The sequence below is a fragment of the Macrosteles quadrilineatus genome, unplaced genomic scaffold (genome assembly GCF_028750875.1).
Source record: "Macrosteles quadrilineatus isolate MER2022 unplaced genomic scaffold, UCM_ALF_1.0 Scaffold_3__2_contigs__length_128488019, whole genome shotgun sequence".
Lineage (NCBI taxonomy): Eukaryota > Metazoa > Arthropoda > Insecta > Hemiptera > Cicadellidae > Macrosteles > Macrosteles quadrilineatus.
The window spans coordinates 24,146,251-24,158,707 of record NW_026542596.1 but is presented as its reverse complement, the minus strand read 5'-3'; the positions used below and the strand labels follow the sequence as shown (position 1 = coordinate 24,158,707).

General features: G+C 32.6%; 1 protein-coding gene across 4 annotated transcripts in view; it reads left to right on the top strand.

The window, feature by feature from the left end:
• Positions 1 to 12,457, top strand: part of LOC128989647 (potassium voltage-gated channel subfamily KQT member 1) — a 349,887-nt gene that overhangs the window by 279,123 nt on the left and 58,307 nt on the right. For all 4 annotated transcript variants that reach the window (XM_054411608.1, XM_054411607.1, XM_054411609.1 and 1 more), the window contains exons 5-6: positions 9,353 to 9,479; positions 10,242 to 10,417. In XM_054411608.1, the coding sequence (XP_054267583.1) occupies positions 9,353 to 9,479; positions 10,242 to 10,417 (303 nt within the window). The remainder of the gene's footprint in view (positions 1 to 9,352; positions 9,480 to 10,241; positions 10,418 to 12,457) is intronic.

The following is a 12,457-nucleotide window of genomic DNA, read 5'->3' as shown; positions in this document are numbered from 1 at the left end:
TTGAGATGGATGAACCCAAAGCCATCAATATTCTCTCCTTCCTCGAAAGCTACTTTCGAAAACACTTAACCAATCAACATTCCTTATCGCACAACTTTTTATCTCACAACTTGGCTAAAAACCTACATGATTTAAAGTTATTCGTAGCTTTGTCATTTAATCGAAGGACTAACAATTGGGAAATTTGAACAATCAGAGACATCAATGTAAAATAATATTACGCAGTTTGGTGAAACTGTACGTTATTAAAGCTATACACGGTAAAGCTATACACTTACAACACTCTTGTTAATTGTTATAATGTACTAGTACATTAAAAGATCTAAAGGGTTAGTAGCGTTTCATTTGCATTACAAAATACTTTATTTTGTCTTTCTAATAATTACGTAATAATTATTAAAGATGCGATTTTTCTTATATTGCAAAGAGTTTATTGACTCAAATAACTTTATAATAATGTTTATCGGTTGCCATAAACACTAAAAACATCCACAGCAACTCTTTGCATCCCATAAACTCGCCAAAACCCGATTTTCCCCATCTTGAAAAGTAACACAGTAAAAAAACAGTATACTGTATAACATCGTTGGTTATACAATGTGGTACCTACATAAAGTAAAATGCTAACACAACATTGATTAAGTCAGTGTATGTGAATACGCAGGTTTATGGGAGAGAAAAACTTAAACAAATTCTTTTTTTTTATTTTGTAGTTGTTAATATTTACATTTACTGATGAAAAATAACATTTGGAAAAACTTTTATTGATTACAATATTGTACACTCTAGCCTGAAAGTTATAAAAGCCGCAGCTGTTATCTTAGCTCGGGTATTGGATGTTATGAACGCAGGGATTACCAGCGTATGTTCACTGAATTGTTTCAACCCCTAGTCTCGTCAATCAGATGCAATTTTTACACTACATATTGAATAAATTTAGACCTACCTATAACCATAAAATCATTAAAGAGTTTGGCAAAGCAGTACAAAGCATGTAAAGTATACATGAAACAAATTATAAACAATTTAGTTGTGAACAAAAGGGATAAATTGTTATTACTTTAGCATGTTTGCTTCAAAGCCTAATCAGAAAGCTGTATGTGTTTACCAAATTTATTTGCAATTTCTCCATCCTCCTGAAGTAATACCACCTAATCAATAAATGCTAATTGAGGACTTAGTAGTTCGCAACAGAGCTTTGACTGGTGAAAGAATATTAATGCAAGTAATTTATCTTTGGGGGTTTCCATTTTAGAACATAAATAGGCAATTTATTTTGTTTTTGCATGCAAATTTATTTAACTAGGCAAATAAAACTATTGGCTGCATTATTGCAAAATAAGAAATTGTTGGCTTAGTAATACTCATGTAGTTATGTTTAAAAAATTGAATCGTTATTGGTTTACGGTTTTTGATTTTAAAACGTCAGTTAATGGAATACGATAGCTGTTATGTTCATAAGGTAATGCAAACATTATATGGTAAAATCATTTTTTTTATTTGTTACATGGAATACACTATTGTACATTGAATGTACAGGATAAATATTGTAACAGAATAAAGATGCTTTAAAATTATTACAGCTCAAAAATGTACAGGCAGACAAAACACAAATATATCGTTCAAAAATATCAGTTGAATAATTACTAGGTGATGACAATTGCAATAATTGATGATTTAGAATGATATGAGTAGTAGCATATTATGTTTTTTTTTATAAATACAACCATTGACTATTGGATACTGAAGTAGACGTCCCATCTATATGGACCAGCTCTAGCCAATTTTTTCTCAAAAAGATTGTAGTTGTGTGAGCCACAGAATGCTTTATTAGTTGTATTAATAGTCAAAGATACAACACAAACGCCAAAACATATATTCCTCGAACATATACTTTCTTTATCCGTATGTTTTAAGTCTTCACAAATCCCTCTTACCCAACGGTATGTCCGATTACGTCCCAGCAATAAAATTAATTTGAATAACTTATTTGAATATTGGAGATAAATGAAATAGTACAGGTAAAATAGGCTACATAACAAAAACATTGGTCCGTTGATAAAACTTGGTGAAAACTTTCCTTTTGTCATAAGAATAAAGAATCTAAAGAGTGCATAAAAAATTTAAGGTGGAAGGGTGTTTTTCGTGGGGGGGGGAGAAATAGCACATTGAAAAACTTAAAATTCCATTTTGACAAAATATATGCATGTGACACATATTTTTTGTTATTATTTTACCTAGCTAAATGTTTGTTTGAGGTGGACCATAATGTAATACAAAGTGATAATTTCTGGCAAATCTGGGAAGAATATATAATTATTTAATTTCACACCAAAAAGCAGTATGTATCAATTCAGTCAACATCATTTAAGACATTAGAATATTAAAGTTTTTACATTAGAAAAGCTAAACTTGGGGTTAACGGGACTTTTATGCAACACAAAGTAATTTTTCCATGCCTGTCAGTGAAAATGAATAATTTATTTCATTTTATACCAAAGAATGTGTGGACCTAATCACAGTCATCAAAGAAATTCGGAAACATGTATTCGAATATTAGAGTTAGATTATAGCTAAACATAGAGTTTGGAGTAGACTATCATGTAGCCTAATACAAAGTACTTGTTCCAAGCAAGTCAGTGAAGAATGAATAATTTATTCAGAAACTGAGATGTAAGCCGGTGGGACTTACGTCCGCTACTGTACTCTATATCCGGCTTTAACGATAAAGTTACGCTTTTTGTTCAGTTTGTGGCAAAGTAGATAAAATTGTTTACGCGTTTGCTTACATTACTACATGTACAGAGCAATTTTGAAACAATACTCGCAAGAAATTCGTCGAAGAGAAAACAAATTTAGTAATACCCCCGCCGCAGCAAACCTGCAGACTAAGCGAATTTCCATTTGATTTACACTGAAATGTCTACTTAAAAATATAACATTTATTCCCGATTTAAATAGAATTAGTTTAACAAGTACTTAGGTTTGCTGCATCAGGGAGGTAAAACTGTTTTTTTTTATGTTAATAGTTAGTAAGAAATAAAAACATTTTTCAAATTTGATCAAAATATGTTCATAAACAAGCAAACTACAACAGTTGACTTATTCTCCATAAGAATAACATGGGAATTTTAAATTTACAATTTTTTGGAATTTTCTCCGTAACCATTAGGTGCATAATAACGCTTCAATATACTAAATTATTTGTTTTTTTAAGCTCTACAAAATGGTTTGGAAAGAAATTGCAAAATTGTATGTTTTTTGGGTCAAAAATGCGAAAAACCTATTTTTACCCCATAAAACCCCCCGTAAACCCCCGTTCCCATGGTCCGATCATGCTGGATCGCGAACTCGTTCGAATAAACGTAGGTTTACACGTTTGTACCGAATTTCATCAAAATCGGATCATTTTTGCTCGAGTTATCGTGCTAACGGACATTGGATATGTCTGTATGTCTAGTTTTATATATAACATATAGTCTATTAAATATAACATAATTTATTATACAAAAATTATAACGAAAACATTACCATACTAGACATTATTAACAAAGGAACCAAAATGAACATAAAAGAAAATTTTCACATATATAAACACTACAAAGAAGACAGAAACAACATTTTAAATATAGTACACACACAAACCACTAATCCTATATTTAACAAAATTATAAGTGTTAGAAAAACCAACAACTAAACATTCATTCACATGGGTACTAACAAAATTAACAGCTGTATTTATTTATAACATAATATTTTTGTTTGAAATTAGGTTAACACACTTGAAAATGTCCTTAGAGACGAAACATGTTGTGATTTATTAAATAAAAAAGAATATAAAAAAAGGGTACTCATGTTATTTTACATATTATTTATTAAATATATATATATATATATATATATATATATATATATGAATTTGAACGGATGGTGTTTTTGGTCTCTAGGGACCTCGAAACGAAAAAAAAATCGGTCCCGCGTCCAGGTCTTGCCATGAGTACTACGGTAATAGCTTATTCCCTATATGGGAAATTCGCTAAAAAATAAACAGACTAAACTATTTAACTTAATAATTTAGGATTTGGCTATATTGATAAAAATGCTCTCATGAATTTGATAATTTAATTTACTTTATAGGGTTGAACATGAACACATCATGCAACCAATCACATTTATTTACATGCTCGTCATTTCATGAGTTTAACTGTCGTTTATTTATTTAATCAAATATGCGTGGTATTTCACAAAATATAAATTTAATATTAACAAATAAATTAAAAATAAAAACACCGTATAAGTGTAGCTATTTTGGAGATCACTTCAGCAGTTTCAGTTTCCTCTGGAGGTAATCAACTGAGAGGTGGCTGCTGATTCACGTTTACAATCAACCAGAATCATTGATTAATCCAATCAGCCGACTGGCTTTCCGCTAATATTTACTTATCCTAATCTCTAGAGATTTCATCTCTGAACCAGCGAAGCGACTATATCAACAGTATTACTAGGATATTGTAAAACGCCTTTGCAAGTACCTTTACATTTACAGGTTAGCTTTAAGTTTTGGTTTTATTTTGTACCTATTGATAACACAATCATTTGCGAATTTGAGGTCTTGTAGGCTTGCGGAAATAACTCCGCTAAAAGTTAATATATGATTTTGTCAAGTAAAAGTATTAAATACTTAAACAAATTGACTTATTGGTAATTTTGTACAAATTATTATACAATGACTAATAAGGTAAGAAGTTGTGGCAACATATTTTGAGTTTGTCGCTTGGCGACCTTAACAATGCAAAAACATTTAGTTGCCAGTAATTTCTGGTTGAAGGCTATAGTTTAACATTGGATACACAACAGTTGCTATAGCTCATAATAAGTCATTCCAATAGTTTGACTTGGTAAAAACCATCGTGCAATTGGCAGAAATCAGTAAATTATATCAGTGCAATCTGTAGGTGGCTCACATCAACTAAGAAAATTTTTATCAAAAACCTGGCGACAACTTTAACATGGGGATGGAATGTCTAAAAGGTCTTCGTTCCAAAAACAGCTGATAAAATCCTAGTAAGAAGAGAACAGTAAGACTCTTTTTGCCGGCTAGTTAAGCGTAAAGTAACGCTTTTCGCATGATCTTCACGTCTCTGCTGGTCAATACCATAGATTAAACATACTCCATTGCATTATTATTTTTGTCATCCTCATGGATCGGCTGAAGAACAAAACTTTTAGTTCCGTCCGGTGCAGCAAGGAACGTGTTTTTGTTATTTCAGTTATTTAAAACCTCGTTTAATCAGATAGAACGATCTAATCATAAACAATAACTCGTCCCCTGAGCCCTAGTTAATGACGAAATTTCGTCAACGCTAGCGCCCAGGGTCATCAAGAGGAGCTAGACACTAAAAGATAGCATACAATTTTACAATGGGACGAGAAGACTACTTGAGTTTGTTAGTCTATGACAGTACCTCAAAAAACCCCAATCGAACAATTATTTGTAATAACCTTAATTTCCTAAGGAAACCGACAACCAATAATTGGAATGGACAGTACAAAAACTACAACAGTCCATAAATTGGAGTCCAGTTAGTTGTTTCAAGTGAAGCTTTATCTAGCAACCAGAGTCAGCCAATCAACAGATAATACACTAATGTTCGCGTCAGTCAACAAATCGGGAGGTGGTCTGATTGAATCTGATTGGAATAAAATCTTCCGTCATTTTACTTCGAATAACGAACCTGAAAACGTACGTAATTCACACACACGCTACAACAGTGCAATCAAAAAGTTGTACTGTATTACTTCTTATAACAACTTTAATTGGTTTAATACCTATCAAAACTATTACTTAATTTAATACTAGTTAATAATAATTAGAATGGGTCAATCAGGATCGACCTATTTCAAACGGAATCAAATTAATCTTAGTGACATTGCACTTATCTGATTTGAACTTGAACTGTCAGATTTGTCAGATATATTATCAATTATCATGTCTAACAACTAATTAGTTTATTTATTTAATTAATTTAAATAATTAATTAATTTATGTCTGATTATAGCAAGATTTTTTGACATTATAATCTAGTGAGCTAGAAGTACACATATTTATGATTTACAAACAAAACTATTCCGTTAAAATGTTTGTTTTGTGGAATCTACCTAGACAATGATAAAATTGACTGCTATGGGGCAATTTTTTCAACTCCAAACGATAGGCCTATGTGTAACTTAATGCTGTTAAGGCAGTACGTATTGCCGTAGAGGTTGCTTACATCTATTATCAATTAGTTATAAAATTATTTTAGATGGGGACGCCACTATGTGCATATTTTAACCCGAAATGAGTGAAGGATGAGTTGCTTCCAAGTTGCTTCTTCTGTACTTACGAAAATGCACTCATTAGACCCATGACTGCCCGTCAGCAATAAACTCACGGACACGTTAGTATTATATTTACGTATTATTAATGATGTTTTTTATTGACAAATAGGCCGACCTTTAATGTATATCATTATTGTGAATGACTGGTTACTGGTATTATCTCCGAATAACATTTTAACTGGACCTTCTTTTAGGTAAGGTTCGTTTTGCAATAAAAGGAGTCATATATTTATATGCTAGCTCTTTCGACATTTTTAATGTGTCATTTTTGACCCGGTCGTCCGTTTGAGTTCGGGTTTGTGGCATTGTATTTTACAAATAAAGACTTTTAATTTGATGTTTATATCAACCTATGCTTACATTTAAAACTTTCCTCTGACTCCTAGCGGGCCGCCCCCTGAAGAAGTATTGTATCACCGAATCATGTGTTGAAATGATTTTAATGTCCAGTAACAAGTACCAAAATTTAAAGCTCTACCTTTATAACTTTTTGAAATATTTAACCGTCTCGGGACTTTTTTCCACCCTGTATGAATATCTATATCACTATAGGCCCTATCACAGATCCGTTTTTATAGCTTTTATTGTCAAATTCGTATGGGAAGAGTTCAGCTGGTATTTTTATGTGCATGGCTTATATTCAATTAAGGAATATCGTAAATTTTGGAAAGAGAAAACTTCAACTTGAAAAAAGTGTAAAAGCTATAATAAATAATCATTTGGGATAAATGAAGCGGGTGTAGAATGGAGGACGTTTTAAGTGACTTTAAAACGCTCCATAAACTTTTATTCTTTGTGGAACTCAGCGGTAAATGTTAGGCCGTTAGGCCTACCTATCACTTTACGCCCTATTATTTGCAAACAGAAAAGTACTGGCAGTTTTATTTGAACTATGAAGTTGTAATTTAAGTTGTTTCTACTCTCTTGGATGGTTAAATGTGAAGGTTTATTCGTAACACCTTAAAGCACAGACAATATAGTAACGTAACGTTACTGTTTAGTTTTTGAATTAAGCTTTTTGACAGAAAGTAAAGTACTGTATATTTATTATATGAACATGATTAAAATTCCACCAATAAATAATTAGTTATTATAAATTAATGGATGATTAATTCAATTAGGCAGCTTAACCTCATTATATCTGCTTATTATGTTACTTAAAGATTATTTTTCTTGCTTGTTTAAAATTATTCTGCAAAATGTAACTTCCTTTAAAACTGCCAGTATTTAAAAGTGCCAAACCAAATTTATTTCATCGATAACAATCCCGTTTTAAAACTACGCTTTAAAAATTAATCATTAACACGCTTTATATTAATTTTAATTGTTCATGTCTAGAAAAGTACAATTTCGTCATAAATTATTACTCTGATCGTTTGCTTTCGATGTGATGTTAGCCAAAAGGAAAACTATGTGATGTCAAGTATTAGTTTTATCTAGGTTATATAAAATTTATATCTACGTAGATCCAATTTGAACTCATCGGGGGACCTGGGGTTGAGCCTCCAGCGATCAATCAATGAATGCAACCAATTTTATTTTCTACATACATACATTTTTTTAAAGAAAATTAACACTCTTTATTTTTCATAAAACCCTTACCAATATTTTTCTAATGAAAAATACCCTGAATAATAAGTTTGAACTTGATCTAAAACTAATTTAAAGCTAATTTTAATTGTTCTTTATGTAATCTAAATGAGAATGAGGACACTTATCATTTTGTTGCTCGTTGTCCAATTTTAAGTCAAATTAGAAATAAATGGCTATTGAAAGCTCTTTTAACTCGCTCAGAGTTTATAGATTTCCTTAATGGTAAGGATTGGCATTCGCTGGCAAATTTTCTGAGAGATGCTTGTTAGTATAGATGGGATTTGGTTTTAGAATTCAACGTATAAGACTAGCAGCAAAACAATATAAATATTATAGCTTATTACAAATAGTTTCACATTTTTAGTCGTATTAAAAGAAAATGTTGCCATAAAAGATAATGTTGTCAACCCGGCAGACGGTCTTATGACCATTGCTGTAAAGTGCTATTTTTAGTTAAATTTGTTCTTTCTTGTTATGCAGAAGATTATGTTTAGTTATAAGTTGTATGTATATATGCAGTTTATTTTTGTGTTAATAAAGCACATTTTCATTTCATTCATTCATTCATTCAAATCTACAATGACACATTCCATTTGCCTAAAATACTTGTGTCCAGTAAAAAAAAAACTTAACAATAAATTGTGTCGCTCATCTCAAGTAAGTCATTAATAGAACGAGATGTTATTTGTCACTGTGACCATGAAGCCTGCATAATCAGCTCAAGGGACATAACCCATGTTACTGTCATGTCACGTGTAACTTGTAACCTGTTTCCTGTAACGGGAACATGCTATATTCACTTATCACTAAACATCAGAACACAGTGATATTTGTCATTGTGAAATATGAACATGAGGTTTGTGTATAATGAGTTCTTGTAACTTTATCCATGTTATGTTCCTGTTACTCGTCACCTCGTTGACATATGTACTGTAACATGTTTCCTGTAGTGGTAACGTGTTATATCGAGTCATCAGAAAACAGCCTTATTTGTCACTATGCGAATATGAAACATTAACCTGCACAGTCAGCTCTTATGTGACATGACCTGCAGAATCAGCTCCCGTGGCATGATCCTTGTTGTGCTATAATATGTCACCTGTATCGTTTAAGCGTTTTTTTTCAATACTGTAACTTCAAAACGTTTTCTTGTCCACTTATAAAACACAGAGGAATACCGCTTTTTTGTCACTATGAACACAAAGCCTGCATAATCAGTTCATGTGGCATGAATGAACATGCGCTTACTCCTACATACCCCCTGTAATTATGTAGCCTGAGATTTGTTAACGCTAACCAAGTGCTTGTTATTTTATAGTACTTTTAATAGTACAAGTAAAGTAGGTACCTACTCAAGTTTTGTGTTGGTGTGTTGCAGGAAATATGCCTGGTCGTGTTTTTCGGCGTGGAGTACATAATAAGGCTATGGTCCGCAGGATGCCGCTCCAAATACATGGGCTGCTGCGGTCGCCTACGTTTCATCCGAAAACCCATTTGTATTATAGGTAAAATTATTCTTACTTTGCAGCTATTGTTGAAGAAAACTAATGTGTACCATTACACTAATAGTCTTGAAAAAATATAGTAAATGTGCTGTAACAAAGTATTTGTAAATTACAGAATATCCTGACAGCCATAAAGCCAACTAATAGAGAACTTGTAACTTTAAAGAACTTATCTCTACTAAGAAGTATACAAACATTATTGCGCCTCCCCTGTTTGTTCAGTAGGGAAGGGAATCAACGTGATGTAAAAGAACTGAGGTTGCGAACCTAGTCCTAAATTTTCATTCCAAGCTGTTACCAAATTAAGAAAATCCTCTTTATTACTCGGGTTAACACGGTTCGTTAATTTCACATAGTTTACATTAACATGAAAACTTTAAACAAAATTGGACAAATTATAAAACGTTTTGACACGGTTGCGTGGTGTTAGTCGGCAGAAGGTGAGTCATGAGGATTTTCTTAACTTGGTAACCGCTTGAAAATGAACCTTAAGGTTTGAAACCTCGGTCGCTGACTTAAATCCGGATCACCGACAGAGTACTTACAGGTATTTACTCTACTTGTATTTGTAAAAAACGTGATCCAGAGGCTTAATATATTTGGTTATGCATATTAAATGTGTCGTCTGATTATGCTAAATAACCCTATAACATACAACAAAAATTATTTTAAACATTAATATAATATAAATATTAAATATTACTTCAGTACAATCAAATCACACGTTGCTATTTTCCATAAAATGTGATATGTTTGTTGCAGATTTAATCGTAGTTGTAGCTTCCATTGTAGTGTTATCGGTCGGTTCGAATGGTCAAGTGTTTGCAACGTCTGCCATCCGAGGGATCAGGTTCCTTCAGATCCTACGTATGCTCCATGTAGATCGCCAAGGCGGCACGTGGAGGCTGCTGGGATCCGTTGTATTTATTCACAGACAGGTAATAATGCCTTTTGACATGTATTAAATTTGTTCTTCTTCTTGCATCTGATCTGACCACTGAGCTAAAATTATAACTGGAGGTAGCACTGCCATGGCAGAAGTCTGTCAAAAGCGAGTCGCTGATTTTGTTAGGTTGGTATAGCAGTAAGTTTTCTTACCATAGCAATAACATGGCTTCTTATAACTAGGTTGGTATAGCAGTGAGTATTTTTGTCATACTTGAATACTTTTAATACTTTAATAATTTTCTTTGAAATGGCGACCATACAAAGTAGGTATTTTAAGCCAAGTATAATAATAGCCATAGCAATAATATGGCTTCTTATAACTCACACCTCACGCAAACATGGCGGCTGGCGACACGCATCTTTGACATTCAGTGCTACCTCCAGTTAGAATTATAGCTCAGTGGATCTGACTATTTCATTGACTTTGAATAGTGATTGTAGACTACTCATCCTATAGCAGTTTCATGTTGATAACAAAGGAGTGTGATGAAGTCGACAGAATAGTTATTTGTGTAACTAGTGAGCAAAGTGGCACTTTGCTGCACACGGGAGCAATGTTTACGCACGACCCGCAGGCGAGTGTGGAATGATCTCAAGTGCAGCAAAGGCCTTTTTTGCACTCGTGTTACACATTAAATTTTTCCTACACTCCCTAAAAAACATATAAATAATTAGTCTTTCAAACACTATACAACACGTTTTTAGGTTAGGTTGTTATACCCAAGCCATGAACTGAATGCACAATTTGTTTTTCAGGATTAATTTTGCCAACAGTGTCATTTAGAGGCTTCTGATTGACTATAACGAAGGTTTAGTAATTGAAAAATTATTTTTGTTCATAGAATAAAATTATAAATGCCTCAAATTCAATTCTATATTTTTTATTATGAAATTAAACCGTCATAACCTAACCTAACCAACCAAACGTGCTGACAATTAAAAAATCTAATGAAGGTTTATTAATCGAAAAAATAGTTCTGTTCATAAAATAAAATTATAAATGCCTCAAATCCTATTTTATAATTTTTTATTCTAAAATTAAACTATCATAACCTAACCAAACTAACCAGACTTGCTTATAATGAAAAATCAAATGAAGGTTTAACCGAAAAAAATATTTCTGTTCATAAAATAAAACTGTAAATGGGTCAAATTCAATTTCATAATGTTTTAATTATAAAATTAAACCGTCATAACCTAACCAAACCAACCAAACTTGTTGATAATGAAAAAATCCAATACAAAAAAATAGTGCTACGGGAGGGATTCGAACCCAGGTCCATCGGATCATCAGCCCAGCACTCTATCCACTACACCACCGAGGCCGATGGCATCATTTGTATCGTCGTGGTAATGATGTTCCCTCAGCCAATCAGAAGCCTCAAAATAATACTGTAGGCAACACTAATCCTGAAATAAAAATTCAGCGAACTGCACGGGAAATACTGCACCAGCTGATTGTAGTTGTTTGTAACATCTTTTAAGTGTTATTTATTTTCAAGACAGGTAGAAACAGTAATAATCAGTATAAACACATTATAAACAAGTATATTGTTTTTCAAAATACAGTATGGCAATAAAAAAATTTCTGACAGTTTTGTAACTATCTTACGTATACGCGCCAAGAGGAAAAGCGTATGATCCTTCATACTTCTTTCTTGATTTTTCAGGTAACAGGTTTAATGAAACATGTTTTCAGTTTTTGCTATTTCTGGGCTATCTTTTATTCACAATTTTTTACTGACTTCCTTTTTTTTAAACTTGTTAGGTCCACTTATAATTCATCTTCAAATGCTACTCTTCAGGTTGTGTCCAAACCAAGTGTTGAACGAAAATAGAACATAAACTATAAACACGAAATCACAGGTTAAATCGTAGGTATAATAGTCAATCAGCTGATCATAGTATTATTATCTTTAAGCGTTGCCGAACTATTTCCAAGCGTACTTTTCAGGCCCACTTTATAAACGGGCAGACTGGGCATATGCCCAGGGGCGCCGAGGATTTAGGTTTGCCCACCGGGTGCCCCT